At 41.4% G+C, this 27,551-nt stretch overlaps 2 protein-coding genes across 4 annotated transcripts; one reads left to right on the plus strand and one right to left on the minus strand.

Moving 5' to 3' along the window:
* Window positions 1-617: 617 nt before the first annotated feature.
* Window positions 618-6,674, plus strand: LOC125885740 (guanine nucleotide-binding protein G(I)/G(S)/G(O) subunit gamma-13-like). Of its 2 annotated transcripts, none has more exons than XM_049571486.1 (3): window positions 618-1,007; window positions 5,967-6,071; window positions 6,194-6,674. In XM_049571486.1, the coding sequence occupies exons 2-3, from the start codon at window positions 5,974-5,976 to the stop codon at window positions 6,297-6,299; spliced, it is 204 nt and encodes a 67-aa protein (XP_049427443.1). In that variant the 5' UTR covers window positions 618-1,007; window positions 5,967-5,973; the 3' UTR covers window positions 6,300-6,674. The 2 variants fall into 2 exon arrangements, with proteins under 2 accessions (XP_049427443.1, XP_049427442.1); XM_049571485.1 differs by having other exon boundaries at window positions 623-1,007; window positions 5,964-6,071.
* On the minus strand, window positions 6,596-26,917 carry chtf18 (CTF18, chromosome transmission fidelity factor 18 homolog (S. cerevisiae)). 2 transcript variants are annotated; one of them, XM_049571471.1, is made up of 22 exons: window positions 26,686-26,917; window positions 24,503-24,592; window positions 24,258-24,408; window positions 23,180-23,369; window positions 22,967-23,059; window positions 22,451-22,503; window positions 21,337-21,478; window positions 21,014-21,238; window positions 20,831-20,928; window positions 20,610-20,733; window positions 20,378-20,514; window positions 20,028-20,121; window positions 19,781-19,879; window positions 19,552-19,682; window positions 18,788-18,902; window positions 18,466-18,690; window positions 18,124-18,273; window positions 17,770-17,900; window positions 13,916-14,060; window positions 11,723-11,818; window positions 9,675-9,744; window positions 6,596-6,868 (listed from the first exon to the last, which is right to left on the minus strand). In XM_049571471.1, the coding sequence occupies exons 1-22, from the start codon at window positions 26,771-26,773 to the stop codon at window positions 6,747-6,749; spliced, it is 2,769 nt and encodes a 922-aa protein (XP_049427428.1). In that variant the 5' UTR covers window positions 26,774-26,917; the 3' UTR covers window positions 6,596-6,746. The 2 variants fall into 2 exon arrangements, with proteins under 2 accessions (XP_049427428.1, XP_049427427.1); XM_049571470.1 differs by having other exon boundaries at window positions 11,723-11,821.
* Window positions 26,918-27,551: the final 634 nt, after the last annotated feature.

Raw genomic sequence — 27,551 nt, forward strand, 5'->3', positions numbered from 1 at the left:
GTATGTGTTTTACTGTGTAACATAGTTAATTATTTTTATTTGAAACTGATGATGATGATCCTGCCGCCATCTTGACTAGGACGCCTTGGGAGAAGATCTATTGTATCTCAATGGGACCTTCCTGACTAAATAAAAGATAAATAAATATTGTTTTTTGTTTGTTCTGCACTTCTATAGTCTCAACACACACACACACACACACCAAGAGAAAGAGTTTCACTCTTTGTGCATATAAAGGCTAAATAAAATGCAGATTCTGATTAAAATAAATAATTATAATATATTTTTAAATATACGTAATTTAAATAGATATCAAAATGTAAAATAATGACTGAGAACTTCCCAGGGACTCCTGGTGGTCCAAGGACCCTAAATAAGGAACCACACAGGTCAGTACCAAAGTGGGCGTGACACTAGTGGGAGTCAGTGGGGATGGACTCAGTGATTAAAGACATATTTTGTCCCATTTCACATTTTTTATTTTGACTTTGGTCTTTAACCTCACATGTCTAATTTCCCCGGAGGTCTCCGGGGACCTGCTGCAGCCACACAGGGACCCATATCTCCGGTCATGTGAATAAAAAATAAGCTCCCGGTTTGCTTTCCCTCTGTGTCGTGTCCTCATTTGCGTGTTTCCTGCCTGTGCTCAGCCTCAGTGCGTGTCCGGATTTCCATACAGGTGCGTCCTCGGCTCCAGCTCCTCGTTTGACTGTCAAAGCAGGCGGCGCGGCTTCTTCTCTCCTTCTCTCCGCCCTGCGCATCCCGCATCCAGTCGCTACCAGAGAGGAGCGCAGGGGAGTGCCCTGCACCGCGGACAGCCGACACACACGCATATACACACACATACAGCCTCCTCCTCCTCCTCCTCCTGCACTGAAGCCGGACTCCTCTGCCGGGGAAACTCCACCGACTCTCAGCTGTTATTGTCGCCGTCACAGCCCGTCTGCATCCTCCATCAGCCGGCTGCTCTTTAACTCGACCCGCGGTCTTCTCCGGTAGGCCTGACGGTAAGACCCGTTGTTTGTGTGTGTGTGTGTGTGTGTGTGTGTGTGGGGAGGGGGGTGTATGCGTTTCATTAAATCACGATACATTCGCGTTTGAGCTGATGTTTCGATGTTTTAGCCTCACAGTCACCATCTATTCTCTCTTTATCCTCCTACACGGTGATGTTTGTGCCAAAGGCGACTTATTTTAGATGTAAATGTGGATCAGCAGCAGCCCGCTGACCGAGTGATGGAGGCTGATGTCACTGGGACACATTTGGAGAATATTATAATTAAATGATGAAGGCCTTTTCACAGAACAGCTGGCTGCTGGGGAGACACAGCAGGGTGGATGCTGGTGGAGGAAGCAGGCGCGGGGCAGCCGACTTACTTAGATCCATTAAAAGATGAAGAGGATGAGAGAGGAGGAGGAGGAGGAAAGAGAGGAGGAGGAGGGGGAGACAGTTTCCAGTAGACAGGACTAAACTGATTCCTGGTCGGCTTGAACTCTCATCCTGGCCCTCTCTTCCTCTCTCTTCCTGCTGTATTGTGGCCTGTGGCAGGGTGGGGCATAATTTACTATAAGTAAAAATAAAGGCAGCAAACACAGGCGCTGTACTTTGTCTTTACATCTGTGCCTCTTTAAAAACAACCTCAGAGTAATCCAACCAGGTCAATTTCCTCAAATACTGTATGTAAATTGACTTTAAGTATTTAAATGTGGTGTAACTTGATAGTTTTACTCCCATACTCCATTTATGTGACAGCGACACCAAAGAAAAACAAGGTGCATTTCCTCTACAGCCATACTTTTGAGGTATCTGTACGGTAGTGTCTCGATTTGGTTCAACATTTATGTGATGATATACAGTAAGTACACAATCAGCTCTCAGTCTATCAGCTCAAACCAATGCCATCTGATACAACAGTCCTGCTATAAATCCTTCATGAAGGTTATAACGTTCACTTATTGCTGGAACTGTTGTAGACACATCAATATAACCTTCATGAAGGATTTAATGCAGCACTGTTTTAGCTTGAGTTTTTGATTTAACACAAGCTCAAGAGACTTTCACATTTTGTTCTACGACATAAAATACACCAGTGCCCCACATGTGAATTTTGAAGCTTCTGCGTGTTTTTAAAAAGGCTAACAAATAGCTAAATGAGACTACAGAACGTCATCACACCAAACACAGCTTTACAGCCTCGTTGCGGTGGCGCTGTTGAAGTTATGCAACTTTACAGTAGTTAATTTATAGCCTAACAATAGCGTATTACTTCTGTTGATTGCATTTACACCTTAAAAATCATAAAAGTGTTAATTTGTGAAGATTATCTTGCCAAACATGCCGTGTAAGGATCCTTTTCTGCAAGAATCCAAAATCCAGTGGAAAACTGTATTGGCTTTTGTCGAGGAAACCAGGGTGATGCTAACTTCCGGGTCGCCCATCACTGCAGCACTCTATTTTAAAAGACAGGTCAATTACTTTGGGAGGAATAGGGGGTTACAGTCTTGTATTTTGAATCACAGATGATGCCTTTGAAAGCAAGGGGATTCTGCAGAATAACACCAAAATTAAAACTTGAATTTAAACTGAAGGATGGGGGCAGAAACAGTGACACACATTATAGTCTGTACAAGAAGTTCTCAATTTGTTTCCCTACCAAGGTTCCCTTTCAAGATAGAGAATATACCAGGGAACCCTTTATGTATGTCCCCAGAAATGACTTAACATAGCCGGTATTTTGTATGTGTTTTCCTGTGTAACATAGTTAATTTGTTTAAATTGAAACTGATGATGTTGATCGTGCCGCCATCTTGACTAGGACTCCATGGAAGAAGACACCTTGTATCTCAATGGGAGTATTAGTCTGCATTAGTTTTAGCTGTGGGTCTAATAAACTGCCAAATGAGTGTATAGTGTGTGTGTGTGTGTGTGTGTGTGTGTTGATACAACAACCTCCTGAGACCCTGTGTCCTCATAACTTGACCTTATACTTCATTCTATTTAACTTTGACTTGTTGTCCTCGTTCATGGACACTTTTGTGTCCCATCTAGTGGCCCTGGCAGAGTGCAGAGAAGACGATCCAACTTGACTATCTAGAGGAAGTAAAAGTCATAACAAGGTGTCCGTCGGTGAACATGGGGAAGGATCATTTGCACAATAAACAAATCCATGTAAAACAAGATGGTAGCCATCCAGTCTGCAGCCGATCCTGATACAAAAGTGGACAAGGTCCAAAACCTGATCACAGTTCATGGTTAAAACCTGTTTATTTATGATTAATAATGTCTGTAGTTTGATATGGAACATTAATGTGACTAGTTTTAGTGACAATAACCTACGCTAAGATGCTGTTAATGAGGAAGTACTCATCTGAGGACATTGGGACTTAATTATCGTTGACAGTGTTTAGGTTTTTATACTTATCGGGTCCTACTGATCCCAAATAGGTAGAAGAAATTAAAAATGATTACCAAACAAAAGTTAGGGTCTCAGGAGGTTATACAGCATTACACACAGTTTAAAGCCAACATACACAGACTTGTCATAATTATTATGTACTGAAATAGTTTTCTTTGTAAAAATTACCCTAACAAAAGTATAAGGAAACTAGGGATGCACCGAATATTCGGTAACCGACACAGACAGTAATGTATTCCTGTCAAATACGGCAGCCATCGGCTTAACGTTACCGGCGCCAGAGAAGTCGGTTCCAGTAATATCCTCTTCTTGGCGTCATGACTGCCCAAAAGTACCTGAACAGCCGAGCCAGCCGCACACAGGTATGTGACGTGTCAGAGGAGAAACGAGCCGTTCACGGCCCACAAACCTCACCGCACTTTAGGGACTGTTAGTTACTTATGAAGGGACTTGTCAGGGGAGGAGGGTGGCTGGTTGATTTTTATTTTATTTATTTATTTTATTTTGACCCCCCCCCCGAGCCACACTGTTGCACTGGTTGACATGTTCTTTCATCACAGTGAACACACATTTTGAGTTGATCCCACATACACTGACCTGCTGCACCAAACATGTATTAATCCTCTGGTTAAAATAGTCCAAAATATATTGACTATTTTTTACTGTTTGAGTAATGTCTGCTTAAAGCTACAGCTGTGCTATTACTGAGCTATTTTAAAAAATGAAACTATATTTGTGACCTGATTTCATGTCTTTAGGAGTAACCGACGAGCCTGGGTGCTTCGGACAGGGTGGAGAAGCTGGAAAGTGTTGTTGGTTTTGGTCTTTTTATAGGATTCGTTGGCAATAAGTAAAGTTTTATCCTTTGAGTTATACTTTGTGGTATTTCTATTTTTACTTAAGGCAAAGGTTCGACAACTTCTTCCATCCTATTCGCAAAAAAGCCAGCAGCAGAAAGAAATAAGAGAACGTCCTTTATTGGTACAAGTACTGATACTTCACTGAAGTGGTTAAGATTTTTCTGAAAACTACTCAAAGCAAGTCACATATGGACTCAATCAGTGGGTCAACGTGGCATTTTGACAGCAACTATTTAATATTTGTCCCATTGACCTCTTCCCTCTGGTGTTCAGTGAAGCTCTCTGACCATCTGGTCTTTATAAGATATGGTCATAAACCTATCAAACAGAGAAGAAGGGGTTCCCACCGAGGGGTCACAAGATTTATCTGAAGGGTCAGTTAACAAGAGGAAAACAGAAAATATTCCTGCTTTACAAAGTCACAGAAATCACCATTTCAGACCAACCCTCCTCTGATCTTAAATGTTGTGCTTAATCTCATCAACCTGCTTGGTAAATGTTATGTAAACAAGCCAAAATTTGCCCTGTTATTCCCCAGTGTAAAAGTCGGTTTTTCCATTTGTATCAAGCATCAAATAAGTTGCCTTACTTGACAGTGCACGTCATTCTACACCACTACTGTGCATCGCAGTGTCGATGCTGAAATGATATATTGTGCAGCCCTAAGCTGACGCATATTAGAGCTACGTTACATCAACAGCTAACTTGCAGAACATAAAATCGCCATGTTACATTACAGAAAACGTTATCCTTGGAAGATTACTGTAACAATAAATGTCATTACAAACAACAAAATCTCATAAGTTGTCCAGGCCTGGAAAATGAGATTGTGAAATTCCATGACTGTTTCAGGTTTTCCATGGCCGTGGGAACCCTGAAACAGGCGTGAAAAGTGCAACAGTAGTGACATTTGGCACAACAGCATCAGCCTCGAGTGTGACAGTGCTTTATAAAGAATGGCAATAACAATAAATTACCTTCCCTGTTTTATGGTGGTTGATCTCACCCTCTGCTTGGATGGTAAGAAGCTCCCGGACCTCAGTGATTCTTTGTTGTTGGTTTTTTTGGGGTTTTTTTGCAATTTGCGGACATTTTCAGCCACTTTTCCTCTTGTTTGAGTTAGCTGCTAACTGCTATCAGCTACTTTTTAAATCCCCCGGTGGTGAGTCACATGCTTAACACATCGTCAAAACATCACACCCATTCTGCCGGCTGTCCCTTTTACGCAGACGTCATTCTGGCGCTGTTACTACCTCTAATGCTGGCTCAAAGGCGAGACAACTCTGTTCCGCTATCTAGGACTGTACTTTTTATACAGGGCGGCCAGGCGGCATAACCATATGAAAGTCCCACCTTAAAGAGGCTGTGTAAAAGGAGCTGCTGAAATGGAGACATCCTGATCGTACCATAAATCCAAAACGGCACTTTATCCTGCTCTATTCTCATCTTCCAAAAGTAAAAATTAATCAGATATCTCTTAGTGACAGCAAAGTTTGTTTTCATTTACACATTAGAACACATTGATACAAAACTTAACTGCAGAAATCAAATGTCTTTTATTCCTAAATTTTTATGCGACATCTGTATGTCTGAACTTTTAATCTGCTCAAGCTTCAATCTGTTGTGTGTTTTTCTTGTGTTTGTGTGTGTGTGTGTGTGTGTGTGTGTGTGTGTGTGTGTGTGTGAACAGCAGTAGCACCATGGAGGAGTTAGACGTTCCACAGATGAGGAGAGAAGTGGAAAGCCTTCAGTATCAGCTGGCAATCAACAGAGAGAAATCTTCCATCACCGTTACTGAGTGAGTGTGTACTACACACATACACGTACTACACACATACACACAACAACAAATACACACAAGCTCTCTTAAGTATTGAGTATCAGATTTGTGCTGACGATGTGTGTGTGTGTGTTTTGTAGGCTGGTGAAGTGGATCGAGGGTTGTGTTTGTGAAGATCCATTTCTGAACCCTGAGCTGATGAGAGCCAACCCCTGGGTGGAGAAGGGCAAGTGTGTGATCCTCTAGTGGTCACACACACACACACACACACACGCACATGGAGACACACAATCACGGATGCATATAAACTAAAGAATCATGCACTCCCACGTCACGTTGCACTATCTCACCCATACTCTTTCTCTCTCTCTCTCTCTCACACACACACACACACACACACACATGCGCGCACACACACACAATATTGCTATTATCATGTTTATTTATTGGGAGACTCCTGAATGCTTTTAATTTATGTGAAGACTACTGTGTGTGTGTGAGTGTGCAGCACTGAGTAGCTTTCTAGAGGTTTGTTTTGATGGACTGCTGAGAAATGTTCAACAACACGTTTTTATTGGCTCTTTACACTGTCAATCAAAATAAAGACTGTTTTGAATTTAACAGCCGGTTTGGATTTATTCAGATGCTCACATATAACATACAGACAGGTGTGTGTGTGTGTGTGTGTGTGTGTTACAGTAGTTCTCTGATGTACACATTTCGTCTGACAGCGTTGGACATGCCCTCGTTGAAGCGGAACCAAACATCACTGTTGCCCACCGCCGTTCCCATTGAGAGAACCGCACACTTCTCACCTACAGAGAGGGAAAGAGCGTCTTTTAGGCATTTTTAATCTTTAGAATCAGGAACATGTTTATTGCCAAGTAGGTTTTCACAAACAGGGAGTTTCCTTTGATATTCTGGTGCATAACAAGTACTACAAAAGTCAAGAATCATAAGGATAAAGTGAAAATTTTCAATAAAATATGACGATTATTAGAATACAGAGCTAATCAAAAGAGGAGGGGGGACCCGCTGGTTCTTACAGCTCCTCTCAAGTGACCTAATGACTAGTGCTCAAAAGATTAGTCCGTTAATCTAATGTAAATAAAGGTATTACAATGCAGGGCTGTCTTACTGTTTGCAAACACACTGGCCAGCAAATGTGAAAGTGAAAGCCAACCCCAGATTTGTCTGCTTATATTTGTGGGGTTTCTTGTGTTTTGGGGTTTTTTTTGGCACGTCTGCAGTTTTCGTAGCTTCCTCTTGGATGCTGCTGTTTACAGTCTGGCACCTGGCCATGACAGTACTCACCCATAAACGTCCCTAAAATAGAAAATAATAAAATACAGGCCGAGGGCAGTCTCTGCACATAACTACACGGCTACACACTTGTAGTGGGTCATATGTTACTATTGAGAGGAATTACTTCTATATGAGTCTATACATTGTTATTTATGGAAATTCAGCATAGACTTAAACTTAAATCTGACATGAAAGTGATTGAAAAAAGTTAAGTAATTGTTTTATGTAGAGCTGTGCCGCAACTGCATTGTTTTTATAAAGTGATTAATCTGGAAATGTTCTCAATGCATTGATTGGTCTATAATTTTCCAGAGCCCAATGACGTGGTTTCAAATTGTTTGTGTTGTCTGAACCCCAAAAGATATTGTTTATTTTCATATACCTCTTTTACACCAAAATTGTTGTTTTTCTAAACACAAAGCCTGTTAAAAAGAGGCAACAGACTCCTTTTTCATTGCCAGTAAAGCAGAGCTGTGTACAAGACTCTGAAGTAGATGAGTGTACCTTTGTGCTCTGTTTTGTTTTTACTGGTGTGTCATATTTGATGTCACAGCTATAGATGAGTACAAAAACCAGCTAATATTTACATTGTAGAATCTGGAACCAGCACATTTCTGTCATTTTAGCCTGAAGCACCATTTAAACCATTAATTGATTACTGTGATTAACTAATCGATTGAGCTGTAATTTAATCATCTAAAGTGAAAACATAAATTACTTCCCTGATGTGAGGATTTACAGCTCTCTCATGTGATTAGAAAGGCTGAATAGCTTCTGGTTTTTTTTTTTAACTGTTGGTCAGAAAAAAAATAAACAAATGGAAGACATCACCCTTGGCTTTGGGAACTCATGATGAAAAAGGAACCTTATGTTTTTATAAAATGAATAGTTAATTGAATGATCAGTCATGAAAACAATCTGGAACTCTACTTATAACACACCATTTATATGACAATGTCCATGTATGTAGAGACCCAGTTGGCACTTAACTCCAATCAGTGTGTAATATAAAGTGATGTACGATCATCTCCATCAACCACAGTCTCACTCAAGGGCTTTCGATGTGTTCCATAAAAGACTGTTGTGTGAATATTCCAGACAAATGTGCGTCTCACAGGGCTCTCACACGCTCATTCAGGGGTTTATTTTGATTAATGAAACATGTCAAAATCATCAGGAGAGCTGTTCCTGTTTCAGTCATCACAGCCCTGTTGTTGTTCCTGCTTTGACCTACAAACCACAGCTCTGCATTTCTGCTCCGATTACACTGTTCACTGATCAATTTGGGGAATGCAGAGCTTTCAGGAAGGTTAGTGATTTTAATGCGTCCACTTTTTTGCGACCACTGAGCGCTCAATCTGGGCCGATCTTACCAACTGAATAAAAAGGTAAAGATATTTGTGCCAAGCATGTTTTGAGTTGCTATAGTTAATATCTACCTGCACACCTGTGAGACAGCAAAAAAAAAAAAACAAAAAAAAAAAACTTAAGAGATTTAAAATAATAACAGCCTTGCACAAAACCTGATTTTCCTTCACATTGAAAGGAACAACCTGGCTGTTGTTTATGCAGTCTATGAGAAACACTGCATATAAACAAAACAAATAACAGGTTGTCTACTACTTGATGTCATGAAACGTCACAAACAAACAGTAATATGCTTCCTCCAAAGTTGAATGCACTCCAAAACTACAAGCAAAAGGGGAAACACTATTTTTTTATGTACTCATTTCTGGTGGCCATGTTGGAGGAGAAAGAATAAGCCCTATTGTTTATGCAAATGTGCTATTTTTGGTGAGAAGCTGCGATACATTTAAACACAGCTGTCACGTTTGTTTCCAGTGACACAAAGCCTCTCCCAGGCCAAAACATAGTGACTACCCTCCAAATTTTAAGCAGGTTTCTGGAGCAAAAACGATTCTTTAACTGCAGCAAACTAAGAAATTTAGGCATTGTTATACATTTTATTTACACACAGAAAATATAAAGACTGTTTTTTCTTTACTTGGTGTCTGAATATAAGACACAGGCTGTAGATCTGGCTGTGTCGAGCCTTTTATGTTGCTAATAGAAATATGATATTGCCAACATTATGGAGGGAAAATGCAGGTGCTGTTGACAGTCCAGATCAGCTGCCTGCAGTGTCCCACAGGAGCTCTAAATTAGAAGCGTTACGTAACACACATCAGTTATCACCTCCGGTGTATTTGGACCTGATGTGCCTTCAGGCGTTTTTCCCTGAACAGCCTGTGCTCTCAGAGGGTTTGGATAAATGAAGCCACACAAGCGTCACGTAGCACAGAGTCTCTACAGTACCTGTCTCTGAGGTGGGCTGCGGTCTCTGAGGTTTCGGGGCGACGGCTCGACCAAAGAAATCCACCTCCGGCTGCAGAGCAGAGGGACAGAACAGAGAGACGAGGAAGTTAATCTGAAAGTTCCTGAAACACTGTCCTCAATAAAGAGGTCAATAACAATGAACACACACACACACACACACACACACACACACACACACATACATACACACACACACACACACACACACACACACACACACACACACACACACCTCTCATTAACCTGATTTCCCAGTTTCACCATTAGGGACTGTAACCCAGTGGCTCCTCATTATCCTCATTTCTGCCCTCTAGAGGTTCACAGTCTCCATCACTGAACTGTTTTAACGCTGCAGCTCATCCACAGAGACTCTGACGGTCAGTGCAAACAGATGCTGGCTCCACCTACAGGTATCAACTAACACATACACCTGTGGGAGGCTCAATACTGTCAGAAAGAGAGTGCTACCTCCCCAGTCAAGAAATAACCAGAGAACTACCACAAAAAGCAGAATCTTTAACAATTATCCAATCAGGACTGATGGTCAACTCATGAAGACTCATCCTGTGGTAACTTAAAAAAAAAAAAAAAGCAGGAGGACTTACAGCTGACGTTGGTAACTTTTATATAAATAACTTTTTGTCACATTTGCTGAAACTGTCACTGTATTCACAAAGTAGCAGATCAGATAGTCTAAAGAAAATAATGTTCCTCTGCCTCCTCCTTGTAGTGCTTCTAATGTCATTTTCTTGGATCAAACAAGAGTGAATGAAAGCAACCAATCAGAGCTGAGGAGTCTGTGACACAGCTGTCAATCACTGCTCAAGAACTGCAGTCAAACTGACAAACAAGGCAGCGCTGATCAAGTATGAATCAAGATTCTGTTACTGCATTGCCTATTTCTTGTCTTAAAGGTTTTCAGAAACATATTTTAGTGTACTGTTTAGCTGTAAAATGAGAAAGTTGGTGCAGCCGGTGGGTGGTGCGGTGCTTTGTTTTGGCTTGACTATTGTTGACATTGTGGCTGAGTCAAAAACATTCTCAATTTACAGCTAAACAGCACACTAAAATATGTTTCTGAAAGCATTTGAGATAAGAAACAAGCAGCTTTCAGTGACAAATCTCACCACTGTTCTGCCCGTCAATATTCTTATGTCATCTGTCAGAGCCGTCAATTAAATGATCTTTGCTTGAGCACAACTGCTTACTAATATTGAACAGTTTTAATGTAGTGATTTAATTTTTTTTTACTTATTTCTCACAGTTCGATGTTTGAAAACATAAAATGTAACTCATGTGAATGTTTACTTGTTTTAAATGTAGCGAAACATTAAATATGGAACATGAAAATGGGACAAGCCAAAGGTGCCATGACACATACTTTGGAAAACACTGTTATAGTGTATATGTAGCGGGTTGTACTCTCATGCATTGTGTATAGACGACATGGACAATCATTGACGGCTCCGACGTATTTTTATTCGGTCACAGCTAGTAGACAAATCGAATAACATAGGTCAGTTAGCTCCCACAGCCCAGCAAGACACAGGTGACACATGCTACGATGCTCTGCAGACTGTTGTTTACTAACGGGGCAGCTCCCCATCACAATACGAAAACAGCACAGATTGTACAGGCAGGCAAAAATATTTATAAATCAAAAGCAGTGTACCTCCAAGGATGACCAACATAGTTATTAAAGGCAAGTGAGATCATTAAAACATTAACTCCGTTACATATACATGTCTTTCATACTACACTACACCACTGGCCACAGGACACAGGACGGTGTGTACTTGTATTAATCGTATTGTGGAGACAAAACTGTTTTGACAGTCACATTATGGAAACTCCCTTCCCCATGTGTGGATAAAAATGTCTCCCTGCAAAGTAAACCTTTAAATTTAATTAAGATTTAGTTTTTGTTTAGAGTCTGGTGATGCCTCATTGTGTGCATCTTCAGGATGTCAATGTGATTACAAACACCATGACACAAACAAGTGTGTGTGTGTGTTAGTGTGTCTCACCCTGGCCTCCACTGTGGTCTGTTTGACGATGTTCTCCAGCCTCTGCTGATGGTTCCTGGTTGGTTTAGGACCAGCGATCTTTTTTTCTTCCACTACCTGCTGCACAGCAAATTATAAAGACATTACATTATTAAAGGGGCAGTTTGCAGCAAAATCAAAAATACATAAGTTTGCTCTAATTTGTAGTGATATTTATGCGTCCAGATTGTTTTAGTGTGAGTTGCCGAGTGTTGGAGATATCAGCCGTAGAGCTGTCTGCCTTCTCTCTAGTATAATGAAACCTGATGGCACTCAGCCTGTGGTGCTTAAAGAGCCAAAAAATACATTTGAAAAACTCATCAGCAATGTCTCTTTCCAGAAATCATGACCCGGTTACTCAAGATAAAAGCTGATATCTCCAACATTCGGCAACTCACCTCTAAACAATCAAGACTGATAAACAGCAGTGAGAGGAAAAATATACAGTACAGGCCAAAAGTTTGGACACACCTTCTCATTCAATGCGTTTTCTTTATTTTCATGACTATTTACATTGTAGATTCTCACTGAAGGCATCAAAACTATGAATGAACACATGTGGAGTTATGTACTTAACAAAAAAAGGTGAAATAACTGAAAACATGTTTTATATTCTAGTTTCTTCAAAATAGCCACCCTTTGCTCTGATTACTGCTTTGCACACTCTTGGCATTCTCTCCATGAGCTTCAAGAGGTAGTCACCTGAAATGGTTTTCCAACAGTCTTGAAGGAGTTCCCAGAGGTGTTTAGCACTTGTTGGCCCCTTTGCCTTCACTCTGCGGTCCAGCTCACCCCAAACCATCTCGATTGGGTTCAGGTCCGGTGACTGTGGAGGCCAGGTCATCTGCTGCAGCACTCCATCACTCTCCTTCTTGGTCAAATAGCCCTTACACAGCCTGGAGGTGTGTTTGGGGTCATTGTCCTGTTGAAAAATAAATGATCGTCCAACTAAACGCAAACCGGATGGGATGGCATGTCGCTGCAGGATGCTGTGGTAGCCATGCTGGTTCAGTGTGCCTTCAATTTCGAATAAATCCCCAACAGTGTCACCAGCAAAACGTCCCCCACACCATCACACCTCCTCCTCCATGCTTCACAGTGGGAACCAGGCATGTGGAATCCATCCGTTCACCTTTTCTGCGTCTCACAAAGACACGGCGGTTGGAACCAAAGATCTCAAATTTGGACTCATCAGACCAAAGCACAGATTTCCACTGGTCTAATGTCCATTCCTTGTGTTTCTTGACCCAAACAAATCTCTTCTGCTTGTTGCCTCTCCTTAGCAGTGGTTTCCTAGCAGCTATTTGACCATGAAGGCCTGATTCGCACAGTCTCCTCTTAACAGTTGTTCTAAAGATGGGTCTGCTGCTAGAACTCTGTGTGGCATTCATCTGGTCTCTGATCTGAGCTGCTGTTAACTTGCGATTTCTGAGGCTGGTGACTCGGATGAACTTATCCTCAGAAGCAGAGGTGACTCTTGGTCTTCCTTTCCTGGGTCGGTCCTCATGTGTGCCAGTTTCGTTGTAGCGCTTGATGGTTTTTGCGACTCCACTTGGGGACACATTTAAAGTTTTTGCAATGTTCCAGACTGACTGACCTTCATTTCTTAAAGTAATGATGGCCACTTGTTTTTCTTTAGTTAGCTGATTGGTTCTTGCCATAATATGAATTTTAACAGTTGTCCAATAGGGCTGTCGGCTGTGTATTAACCTGACTTCTGCACAACACAACTGATGGTCCCAACCCCATTGATAAAGCAAGAAATTCCACTAATTAACTCTGATAAGGCACACCTGTGAAGTGGAAACCATTTCAGGTGACTACCTCTTGAAGCTCATGGAGAGAATGCCAAGAGTGTGCAAAGCAGTAATCAGAGCAAAGGGTGGCTATTTTGAAGAAACTAGAATATAAAACATGTTTTCAGTTATTTCACCTTTTTTTGTTAAGTACATAACTCCACATGTGTTCATTCATAGTTTTGATGCTTTCAGTGAGAATCTACAATGTAAACAGTCATGAAAATAAAGAAAACGCATTGAATGAGAAGGTGTGTCCAAACTTTTGGCCTGTACTGTATATTTTTGATTTGGGGGTGAACTGTCCCTTTAACACACACACACAGTGATCTGATTGTCTCCAGGCGGCTCTGTGTATAATAAACCCTGTGTGTCTCACCGCTGCAGGGTTTCGTTGCAGCATCAGTTGCTCGGCTCTCCTCATCTTCTCTTGCTCCATCTCTCTGCTGATGGTTTGTTTGGCCTGATATGTCAGCTGACGGCGTGGAGGAAGGCCCGGAAACCTCACCACCTCCTCAACACGCCTGCAAACACACACACACACACACGGATACTAAGTAAATGGCTCTACACAAACAACAAGAGTTTAAACACAAACACACTTTTGACAGCGTGTCACTGACACAGAGGTGAACCTTGTTAAATGACAAACAAAATAACATTAAGCTTCCTCTGTTGGTGCTATGGTTTATGTTTTCCAGAATAAAACCCTGAATCTGTCATTCTCTAAAACCTTAATCCTCTTACAGTTGATCTCCATCTCTCTCCAACACACACACACACACACACACACACACACACACACACACACACACACACACACACACACACACAATCACTCACGCGCACACAGACTCACGCGCTTACACACACACTCATGTGCGTGCACACACACACACACACACACACACACACACACAGCCGGTAAACTCTCTCACTCAATGCCTGCTGGACCTAAATATAACATAAATAAGATAATACCAGTCTATGTGACTCTGAGCTGTTTATTGGAAGTTATCACTATAAAATATCAGCAGTGTTATAATCGCAGCTCGGCAAACTCTAATGAAAGAGCTGCTTGGATGGTTCAACTCCGCCTTTAGCATGATGGATTACTCACTGTGCAGCTGATATTAAGTAGTTTAACCTCTGGCACACACATTTACAGTGTCTGCACAGACAACTATAGCACCTACGGTATACGAATTACAAGTTACATACAGTCTAAAAACTTTAGTGAATTAATTACATTTATATAAAGCCCCCCTCCATTCAAAAATGTTTTTCTTATTTTTCTGTCCCCTAAAATTTCTGACTATACTGACTTGTATCTGTGCAAAGTTTGTCGCTAGAGGTGTTTTCAAGTTTCTCTATTGAAGGAGCTGATGTCTGTGCACTTCCCTGAAATCTGAGATTTAAATGCACGCTGGGCAACCTAGATTAGGTTTGTCACAAATACAAAAGCCAATCGCTGTCTAATAAGGGAAACCCATGTCAACGGAAGAACAGACTTCAACACAACACTGGCAAAGAAACCTGTAACCTCCAACTTAGACGGTAGTGAGTGTAGTTTTTGGATGTAAACCGGACCAATGTCAACACTGGAACATCTTAGCTGATATTGCCAGTTACAAGCTTACAAGGCCGTTGCATTAAAGTCAAATATTCAAATAATCAGTCAGAGACCCCTTCGTCAACTGAGATTCTTCAAGCTGAGCTGTCATTTAAGTCTAAAGGCCCATTTATGCTCCCTTTACGTACGAAAATGTATACATCCGTTTCAAACGATGTTACCGTCACTGCCCACATACTTCCATGCGCCCTTTACGTTAGCATGGATGTTAACCAGTATTTCCACCAGGGGGCAGCCCAGAATCAAAACTTTATGACAACAACAAACTCAAAAACAAACATGGCCACTGTGGAGGAGATATTGATAATGTACCTCTTGCATAAAAGTACTAGTACTAGTACTGCCGATGAGAGAAACTGACGATAAGCATCATTTCCAGTACTTTAGGATATCTGCTGGGGCATTCGATGACTTGCTTCGCTGGGTGGCCCCCTACATCCAGCATGACAAGTCGCACAGCGCGCCTGTGAGTGAGGCAGAGCGACAAGCTGTCACCCTGCGCTTTCTCACTACAGGAATCAGCCATTGTTATTTCTTCTTCGTGTCTCACTAGAGCTACGTATCGGGTAGTGACAGCAACACTGCCCCCACGGTTTCCAGTAGTACTGCTCCGTTTGGCCCGTATCCGTAAACTTTATGGAAACGTGCAGAAATACGGATGAAATGAACATGGAGCACGGACAGAAGGCTATATCCGGATCTGTATTTAACGTTGAGCATAAATGGGCCTTAAGGACGTTTCAGTTTCCAGATTTAGCGGCAGAGTGAGCAATCCTCACTTTCATGCTGCTCTTGGCAGGCAGCTGCTGATGAAGACCCAGGATGAGTCTCAGTGAGACAAAGGAAGCTCCCCGGAGGAGGAGAGGCATTGCTTGGTCAGGTTCCGACTTCTGACTTCTGCTTTAAAGTGGTGAATTTACAGCTCACAGCAACTTAAAACGATACAGTCTGTGGCTTTTGTTTGATATCTGGTGTCTGCAAAAAATGTTGTTGGACATTTCCGATCCATCATTAGCGTAGTTGGCAAGCATCAGCTCAGTGGGCTAACTAGGCTTCCTTACTAAATTACGTGAATGTCACTGTCACACTGAAATACCCACTGACCTCTGTCGAAACTAGACAGAGGAACAAAAAGTTGAATATTTGTATAGAACAGTCAAATCTGACTGCCATAATGCTGAGTCAGGTAAAGCCCTAAGCTACCAAACAGCATAAACAACTAAAAGATGCTAAGTACACCTAGCATTATGATACGCCCGCTAGTAAGCCACTTTGGTCCACAACAGACTCCTCGACTGACTCTCGGTCTGACTGAGGCTCAAACATGCATGCCTGAATCTCTCCAGAGACTGCCACAGTATTGATGAAGAGCAGAGGCCAGATCCAAAATTCCTCAATGAGGGAGAATTAGTAGATCTGCTTTGAGCCCCTGTTCAGTTTTTTTTTTATACCATTATGAGGGAAAACTATGTTAACAAAATATTAGTACATACTTTAAAATGTGTCTGGAGGAGGACTTATACCTCTTTTGTCTAGCGTTATGTACATTTTTAACTATTTTCACATTCATTCTCGGATATCAGCGTAGGACAAACATTACTGCAAAAAAACAAGTGACTACATTCCCTTACTGTCAGAGCACTGAAAATATACCACAACAGACCTGAGACAGAAGCTCCACATTAAAGCATTAATGGCTATAAATGTCTTTTGGCTCCAAAAACAGACTGACTTGTAATGAATGAGGTGATTCTCTTCATCTTTCCTGCTCTCCGCATGTCTCTCCCCACTCACAGCCTGTAAAACCTGGCAACATTAATACTTCTGCCACAGTCTAACCAGTCAGCAATGGTCTCCAAAAAAAGAGTCATCCAACCAAATAACCCTATTGGGGCGGTGGGGGCATATCCGCTGTCTGTGATGTTTACAATGTTTATATCCACAACTGTGTTCCACGTCTTTATCCATGAGGTGTCAGACACTGGTGTTGTGGTGAGCTAGAGAGGGCAGGTATAGGAAAGTGTAGACTAGCAGAAGCAGTAGTAGAGCCAACACGAGAGGCAGGCACCAGTCATTGGTGACCAGCACTCTGTCACAGCGAGCCTGCAGAAAGGAGCCCCCCTGGTCGCCTGGCTCCTCCTCGACCGGGGTCGGCATGGCTGACAGGCACGGCGAGTTATCCAATTGGACCAATACCACAGTCCCTGCTGTCCTCAGTGGCCACAAAAAAAAATTAAGCTTGAAGATTTTTTTCAAGTTAAAGCGTAAGTTTGAACCAAAATGAGGTCCGTTCTGCTCACAGATCGTCTCCTAATTTCACTGACAACGCCGACCTCTTAATGCAACCTTTCATCTGTTTGTCCATCCACCTGTACCCCACTGGTGAGGCTTTGCAGCTTGCTACTCTGCTCCCACACCACTACCATCAAACAGACACACACACCAGGTGTTAAGGGGATTACTCTCTAAGCCTCCCTGCAGTGAACCACAGTGTGGACAAGAGCAGTGACCTTCAACACCCCAGAAACACACATCTGCACTGCATGTGTTCGCATGCAATATATTGTTCAGTGCAGATGTGTGTGCGTGTGTGTACTCACGGCTCCAGCAGGTATGTGTACTGCCCCTCGGGCGTGCGGTCCTGCCTGTATGAGAGGTTGTAAGCCAGCATGGTGTCGATCAGCTCACGCATCTGCTCCTTCTCTCTGGTGCTGAACAGCTGCGGATTCACCTGAAAGAAACACACAGGATTTCAGATTATACACAGTCACTGAGAGCTTTACTGACACCTTATGAAATGCATTAAATGTTTTCTTATGAACCCCCACCCGTATGTTTTTCAGCTACATTGCCTTGCGGTGTTTGATGGACCCCCATCCACACATAGCACCTGGCTGAGATCACAGTTCCAGCATTTATATACTGTTACATATACTGTCAATGCTTTTACATACGGGGCGTAGTTTGGGACAGATGATGTCGAGGAGCAGCGTGAGAGCATCAAGGGCCAGGCTGAGCTGGCTGATCCTCGTTCTGATGCATGCTGGGATGTCGGCCAACATGGTGGACAAAGCATTTCTGTTGCTGAGAAGCCGGGAGGAAGCCTGGAGGGGACAAAATAATCAATTATTATCTAGACCTCCTAAAACATCTGATGTATGAGTTTATCATTCTTTATTTAGTTTCTATTTCACTTGTCTCCATTCAATATAACTCACTGTTACTTAGTTTTTCTACATGCATCACTCTTGTTTTCATCATGTTGCTCCAAAAAAGTGTAAGTGGTTGATTAGTACCTCGTGCTGACTGTTTGGATAGTTGATGCGGGGCACGTTTGTGTGTGCAAACAGGAAGTGGAATGTGATGGACAGGAAGGGCAGGTATCGCATCAGGGAGAAGTTCTGCCCGTGCAGGATCACTTGGTTCAACCTGTCAGAGAACGACAGCCAGTCCAGAGCCTCACACACACTGTGCAGGTTGGGGTCCCTCACACGCATGGACAGATAATTATCATACAGGCCCTGAGGGAAAGAGACAGATGTCAGACCTAAGGCATCATAATGCAGTGTTTTATAAACCATGAATACATGGCTCAGAGCTGGCTGATGAGTTCATTACCTGAGAAACCTTCTCATACTCTCCACCAGATGAAGCCAAGTGCAGAATGTGCTGAAACCTCTGAGCTCCGCCTCCTGAGCCTGGCGCCTCCTCAAACCCCTCACCAATACGTTTCCTGAAGAACACATTTGAACAGTTGAGGCACATTTACTATCCCTGTTGGTACTACTCTGTTTCATCCGTATCCACAAGTTTTCAGGAACCTTACTGACAGAAGGCTCCGCCTGTCTCTGTATCTAACTGTCTGTTCAGACTCATATGTAGCCATGACAGTTAACAATGCTTCAAATATGCAGCAAAGAAGTACATACATTCTTGAGTTACAGTCAAAAACATGTTTTATGAGGTCACAGTGACCTTTCACATTTGACCTTTGACCAACATATTCTATGCAGTTTCTTGTTGAGTCCAGGTGGATGTCTGTGCCAATTCTGTGGAAATTCCCTCACGGCTTTCTTGAGATATTCACAAGCATTAGATGGGCATAAGGTCACAATGAACTTTGGCCACCAAAAGTCTAATCAACTCATCGTTCAGTTGAAGCGAACATGTGTGCCAATTTAAGGAAATCCCCTCAAGGCCTTTTTGAGATATTGTGTTAACAAGAACGAGACGGATGGATATACGTATGGAGGCATAAAACTACTAGGAATGATAAGAGCTATGAAACATGTATTTATTTACATCTGAACTTGTTCTCAGCATCCAGCAGCAAATGTAGCAAAACATTTTAAAATTCATGAATAACTCAGCTTTATGAATACCGTTTTGTACGTGGTAACTGGAAGATTTCCTGCCACAGATGGAACAAGCCTTTGTTCTGGTCCTTCTGCCCCACAGAGACGCTCTGTATGGTCTTTGAGTTCACGCGCTTGTGGCCGCGACCGTGGAGGAACTGTGCAGACAAGAACACATATTTTGGTATAATTATACTGTATACTACTAAACTGCTCATGAAACAGACAACTTCGCCTTCACAGTAGTGACACCCACCTGTAGTGTGTTGATGCAAGACCTGATGTCGTTATCAGTCTTCTCACACAGCGACATCAGAGTGCCTGTGTCTGTCTTCAGCCCCTGCTGAAGTGAAATCTGCAAACAAAAAGTCAGCTCAATGTAAAACTGGATTGTTGGTGTGTTCACAAATGCATCTGCACTTCTTGTACTTATATATGTGTGTGTGTGTGTGTGTGTGTGTGTGTGTGTGTGTGTGTGTGTGTGTGTGTGTGTGTGTGCTGACCTCTGCCAGTCTCTGTGCGAGGCGGGAGGGCTGAGTCTGAGGGAAAGTCAGGAGGAAGGCCTGCTGTCTGAGAGGTCTGAGGGCTGGAACATAACTAAAAGAAAAGGAATAAGATGATAGACACAAAGAAAACTCAATACTAACACTATGAGTATTCAGAACAGTCTGAGGTTTTGCTCACACGGATTACTTTTACATGCGCTTATCTCATTATTTGAACCTTTGGCCAAGTTTAATATGAATATCCAAAATTATATCACCTTGTATGAGACACAAAATATAGAACAGCATAATAGGTACACTTTAACAAAAATCTACTATCCCACTCTGAACACCACTGTCTCTCTTACAGGTCATTACAGATGCAGATGATTGGTCGGAGAAGGATGGACTCCTTCTTCTTTTTCTTCTTCGCAGTCTCTGTAACCGCCTCCCCACTGTGCCCATCTTTCCTGTTCAGAACTGCTAACAGGATGTTGATTGCAGCCTGTCGAACACCACAGATGAAGACATGAATCATTTATAACAAAGATTATTTTGCTTGTTTTTGATTTTTACTGGTTGTACTTGACCAGAACATACCACAGGTGCTCCATCGATCTCGTCAATAATGAGGCAGTTCGGCCTCTCGTTGGCTCCTAAAACTGACTTCATCTGGGTTGCCGTGTCGATGCGTTTCTGGAACACCTCTGCACTGCGATCGTCACTGTAAAAACATCAACAGTTGGGTGAGAGGATTATTGTCAACCTAATTTTTCTAGTTTATTCCTAATAATGGGTAATAATATATTGGTTTGTCTGACCTGGCGTTGATTTCCACCACGTTGTACCCAGCATGCTTTGCTATGACATGAGCCAGGGTGGTCTTCCCCAAACCTGGAGGACCTGACAACAATGCCACCTGGAGGGAGAACAAAATATCTTGTAGAAGAACTAAAGGTTGTTAAACTGAAACTGTGCTGACATGAGTATTTTGGTGTGTTTACCTTAAATTTGGGTCGTTTGTACTGGTCCAGTTCGGCCTCCAGTAGCTCCTCAGTCACCTCGATCTTGCTCTTGAAGCGATTTGGATTCTGATTGGCTTGATTGGGTTTGAATGAGTTCTGTAAGGGAGCCTGTCTGTCAGACCGAGCAGGGCGGGACTTCCTCTCTCTTCCGAACACAACGGTGTCCCAAAGTTTCAACCACTTGAGCAGACAGCGGTTTGTAAACTACAAAGAAGCAGACACATCAGTGTAGGATACTCGGACTTATCTGTGTTTAAGGGGTCTCATTCACTTCGAGTATCTAAACACTAAACATGACTTACATCATCACTGAGAAGCTCTGTGTAGTGTCGGGGAGAGAATCTGTCCACCCAGAGTCGAGAGCTTCGGCCCTCTTTGTCTTCAGGATCGTCGTTCTCTTCATCTTCTATGTTTTCAGGCTCGACAAGCACATCGTTCACAGTGCTGGAATGTGACATAGATTTACCAAGAAAATGTAAAAACTAGAAGAATATATATAGTCACATCTGATTCGTCAAGTGTGCCCAATTTTGACTGATAGCTGAATCCCGTTTTTTCTCCCACTGATCCATATTCTCATTTGCAACATTAATTTCCATTTTTTCCACACCAAACAGAAGAGCCAAAATACTCGATTAAACAATTTGTCTTCTCAACTTCATATAAGAATTTATTTTATAATAGGACATGGTCCATGCAGCACTGTAGCGTGCGTGTGTAGGTGCAGCAGTGGTGCTGTCCACAGTACTGAAAGGGAGCAGAGGCGATCGATAGACAGACAGAAGTTCACTTAGTTCAGTCCCTGCTTGCTTTCTGTGGTTGTAAAGAAAAATTTTGACTTTCTCTTACAGAAAGATGCAAGCTGCAAACAGCTGTTTATACACACCTCTTCTCCACTGATTTTGACAAAGAATCTACATTCAAATTTACATTCTTATGTGAGTGCTCTGATTAATTCATTTACACCAAAACAAGCTCTGATTTACTGGGAGAAACCCATCAATTAAAATGTAAAATCAGACATTTCGCACCCCCATATAGCCTAAATGGACCGATCCTTTGTTCTACAACCACATTTTCTTGCTACTGCAATGATTTGACTGTGAGATTGGCAGTTGAATCAGGTTCCTTAGATGGAATTGTTGAACAGTCGACTACTCAGGGTCGTCGTCAGCCCCCCCCCCCCCCTTTTTTTTAAGATTATTATTTTTGGCTTTTTGCCTTTAGTATAGGGCAGCTGTAGACTGACAGGAAAGTGAGGAGAAAGAGGGGGAATGACACGCAGCAAAGTGTGGCAAGTTGTAATTAAACCCACATGCTGCAAAGGACACGGCATGTATGGGGCGCACACTCAGGGTCATCCCTTGGAAAAAATATTTACTACATGTAATCATATTCTTGATGGTTGGGAGTTACCTGGCGAGCAGATCTGTAAGACGCTGAGATTCTTCCACAACCTGCTGGTGGCGCTGCAGGATTTCAAACAAAAAGTAGAATTTTAACTTGTCTGCATCTCAACATTGTTGTGCAATCGATTAACTAAATACATTTTAAAATATAAGATGTCTGAAACACATCCTACAGACACATCAACAAATAAATGTAATTACTGTTTGTATACACAGAACGAGTCATTAATATTTTTATTTCAGTGTTGAAATTACTAGACATCTTTTTTTTCCCAAATTAATGAATATTTTAATAATGATTTCAAGTTATAGGCTTCTATCAACTTAAATAAAACAATGCATTTTGGCTGCAGACACTCTGGTCTTTGTTTGAATGTAATGGTACTATTGTTTGTGTTTAATCATAATCAAGTGTTTGAATTTAGCAGTGTTACACACTAGATTATTTAGAATTAACAGCATGTTTCATGTGCAGCGAGCTAATTAACAGATTATACAGAAAAGCAGCGGCCTTGTCACTCACCCTCTCTGCCTCTTGTTCTCTCAACACATTTATCGGCACTGCCAGCAGCCCTAGCGATCCCTGGGAGTTTGGTACCAGTCTGGTGTCCTCTACCTGAAGACACGCAGGTAAATGCAAGAAAAAAAACAACAACATAAATATAACAACAGGGACAGGACACCTCATGTATGTACGCTGAATCAGGGTTTAGGACGAGATGTTAAGGAGTTAAACCTTTGTCCCTGTGTCTTCTGCTTGTCTGAGGTAGACCCGTGAGCCTGATGAATCTGTCACACTGATGTACTCCCCCTCTAAAGGAGGCCGCCGCAGTACATGCAGTGACACTGGCACTGCTGAGGGAGGTCGCTGGGGCGTCTCTGGGATTGTAGCAAAGCCACTGATATCCAGCACAGCTGGTGTCGACCTAAAACACGCAATCAGAAGTCTGTTGTGCTGTGGATTTTTGTATAATCTATAAAATATCGATAATGTTTAATGTCCATCACATGTTACTATAGGACAGTGGTATATCTTTAAATTCCTACTATTTGTCTGAGCAACAATCCAAAATGTCTGATGGTATTACAATTATACTCATATAAAATTTCATTACAAGTTGTAATGAGCAAACATTTCGTATTTTTACTTGACATCTTCTCTGAATTATTAATCTACAGCCCAAAACTGTCGTTGACTCATTTTCTGTCAGTCAAACAATTAATTGGCTGCATCCTTTCAGTATTGAAACAAGGAGTGCCTGGGAACTGCTAGAATGCAAAAGATAGTGATTTAAGAGCTCAAAAAGCAAATAAAAACGACAAACTTAAAAGGAATAAAAGAAAGACTGTTCAAGTACTTAGTGTACACAGAGAACGTGCCACCAGCTGCAGCTCTTCCTCAGGCAGTTAAGTGCTTTTGTGTCTCTATAAATAGCACACTGCCATATGTCACCCCTGTGATGTAAAGCTTTTAAGTGCCTCTTATTTGTTTATATTAAAATATGCTGGAGGGGTTTTGTATCAAAGATATACTTCGCAGGATTTTCCTAAAAACACTGTAAAGACTCATACTGAAGTAATCCCTCTCAATCATCACTTGTGACCCACTCTCAGTGTGTGGCGGTGTATTTTCCTGCAGAGACTCTGCCCTCTGCCTGTATTTTCTTATTTCCCTCTTATTTTCTGCGTGTACATCCACAGCACTCAGGTGAGGTCGGGGCTTTATTAAAAGGTAGCCACCAGGTGCCAGGCTGTAAGACAGCCGAGAGACACAGCACCGAAAAAAAACGCAATCCATCATGTACCTCTCCTACCTGAAGGTGCGAGGGTGTTCATACTGCTCTGGAGAAGACGGTGGTGTGATGTCATCCCTCTGCGATAGGGTTTTGCTCTCTTGAGTCTGCTGTGAGTTGAAAAGTCGCTTGGCCACTCCTGCATCCTGCTTCTGCCGCTTTGCCTTTGGGGCTGCGCAGACCAAGACAGATTCAAGGTACAGCTTAAAACATCAAGGAAACACAACAAGAACAAAACAGCTACTGTACTCTCAGCGTGAACTCACTGGTGGACTGATCATCCAGCAGGTGCTCTACGTCAGAAATGTCGTCTCCTGGACCCTGCTTCTGACGTTTCCCCTGTTTGGAAGACTCCTCTGAGCCATTCAAAAAAAGACATACACATAATTAATTCTGAAGTGATCAGCTGGTAACATTTTTGATAATCATTTAATCACTGAGTCATCAAGTAAATATGCAAAATATTCACTGGGTCCAGCTTCCTGTCTTGTGAGGATTTGCTGCTATTTTGTTTAATAAATTGAATGTTTGGGTTTTGTGTTGCGAGTCAGAAAATAAGTAATTTACTGATTTCACTTTGGGTCCTAGGAAACTGTGATGGGCAGGTTTCTCTACTTTCTGACATTAATTAGATTAAATGATTACTACAAAATAAATAAATAGCCAAGAGATAGAGCTCTCGGTTATGAGGAGTATGTTACATATCAAATAATGCAGTCATCTCATAACAGGCTTGGACTCTATAGTTTACAGTACTGTTGTCTCAATCCCACTGTCCCAAACAAGGGCGGTGTGCAGCAAAAAAATGCTCAAACCCACAGAAATCTATTTTCGACTCTATTGAAGAACACAAAGCTTTCAAAGGATATGTCAGACAGAAAATGGATGCAAATAAATTAACATTTGTGATGATGCACAAGACCTGTTGAACACTTCCATCTGATTAAATGATTCAGCCATAACAAACATCAAATACTGGATTAGAATTTTTCTCTTCATGTACACATAATATAGCTTCAAAGAAGAGATATAGTTTTCCAACCTTAGAGCTACTTATGTGGGATATTTAAGTGAACTCTATGTTAAGAGGTTAATCATGTTGCATTATTTCTAGGGATGCACAACACTGGAATATTTGCTAATATCCAATATGCCGATATATAACAAGTCTGGCCATTAACTAATATATTGATATAGCCACTATTTTCCTCACCTAATTTTAGTTATTATCAAGTCACTTCTGTAGTGGAATTTTACATTTCCTATTTATTTATTTATTATGTTATTTATTCAAATTTATTTATTATTTATATAATGCATGCATACTCTTACTGTGATGGCCCACCTGCAGATGGAGACATGAGATAGAATACTTTTCAATGTATGTTATATTCATTCATGGTGCTAAATAAGAAAAAAGCATGTTGGACAATTCTAATAGTTCATCTTAAAGCTGGTATTGGCTAATATAGTTCATCTTAAAGCTGGTATCGGCTAATATAGTTCATCTTAAAGCTGGCATCGGCTAATACTGCTGACATGCTGATATTATCATGCATCCCTAATCATTTTAAGTGCATGAATAATGATGCACAATAATGTCACATACCAAAGTGAGTGCCAAATGTGATTTGTTCAAGCATTATTACTAAAAAACTTAAAGTGTGAGGTGGTGGTTCAGTTAAATGGACATCACATACCGCTAACAACTACACAGTATCTGAGATACACCAACAGATCAAACAGAGATGGGTGTGTTTGTATGTGTTTTGGAAGAAGTACTCAGAAGTTTTACTGGAGTAATAAAAGCAATAAAACAGTGTAAAACTACAAGTAAAAGTGCTACATTCAAAATCTCCTTTCAGTCCAAAGTGCTGGCATTTAAATATACTTGAGGTACTGAAAGTAAAGTACTCTTTATCCAGGATTTTAGAATCATATATATTATGTTACTGGATTATAATCAGTATCATCAATGTGTACATCCCTTTAATGTTGCTGCTGGTAAAAAAAAAAATGGAGCTAATTTCAGTTACTTTATATACTGCTGGGTAGTTTAATATATAATAACACACCATAATTTACTAGTTGACTTATAGTTTATATTAATAATTTATTCTACAAAGTAAAGTGGTTAATAAGAGTATGGAGTAAAAGCTACAATATTTCCCTCTAACCTGCAGTGGAGTAGAAGCAGAATAAAATGGAAATACTCAAGTGTAGTACCAGTACCTCAAAACTGTAGTAATGTACAGATACTATCACTTATTTACACTACGTCACTGGTTAGTACAATAAGTTCATAATGAAGTTATGTTCATAGGACTGTCGTTAGACTTATGGAGATTAACATAACAGTTAAAACTAAAGTCTGACACACTCCTGTTATCTATAAACATATACTAAAGATGCTAACAGCGTTTGTTAGCTAACGTTAGCTCCTCCTCACCCTCCATCTCAGCCAGCGCCTCCAGCTCGTCGGCGAACTGGTCCTCGAAGTCGTCCTCTATCCCGAACATCTCGTCATACTCGTCCATGTCTGCTCGGACAGCGACACGAAACAACCAGAGACACGGTGGTGTGTTTAATATAAAGACAAACAGGCTGCTCTCATTAATATTTCCTTAGCGACTTCAGCAGCCGCTTTGACAGAGCAGCAGATTTCCCGGCAATTTTTTGTTGTGAAGAATTACATCCGGGTAAAGAGAGTCCTTCGTCTTCTGATTGGTTACTAAAATTTTCTCGAGTCCCATCATGCACCGCGGAGCCTGAGGGACGAAAACTCAGCGTTGTTCTTGTCGTGAGTTTGGCCTGAAGGTGGCGCCAGACTAAAGACCATGATCAAATCTTGATACAAAGGTATGTAATGATAACTTTACTGCTTAATATTATATATAAATCTCCTTTATTACACTTTTACAAGACACTTATACCATGTTATACTACTTGACTGTATTTATTGTTTATTTAGCTTTGAGCGTACTTCTCTGTAAGGTTCACTGTTGTAATCTCTCTGTTTTATTGGCTCTTAATTTGCATATTTATATGCTGTATTTGGATAAATATGATCTAGTTTCAAATTTGACTTTGAAATTGCCTGAATTAAATTATTACCCCATTACTATCTTGGTTTGCTTTTGAAGTTAGAGCACTGACACCTGATTAGATCTGATTAGATTTGATTCCATTGTCACTGAGTACAGGTACTAAGGCAGCAAAATGCAGTTTACCATCCAACCAGACATGCAAAAAGCAGGAAAGTGGGAGTATATACAGGATAAACAGTGATATATTAAGTAGAATAAACATGGATGC

The sequence above is a fragment of the Epinephelus fuscoguttatus genome, linkage group LG3 (genome assembly GCF_011397635.1).
Source record: "Epinephelus fuscoguttatus linkage group LG3, E.fuscoguttatus.final_Chr_v1".
Classification (NCBI taxonomy): Eukaryota; Metazoa; Chordata; class Actinopteri; order Perciformes; family Serranidae; genus Epinephelus; species Epinephelus fuscoguttatus.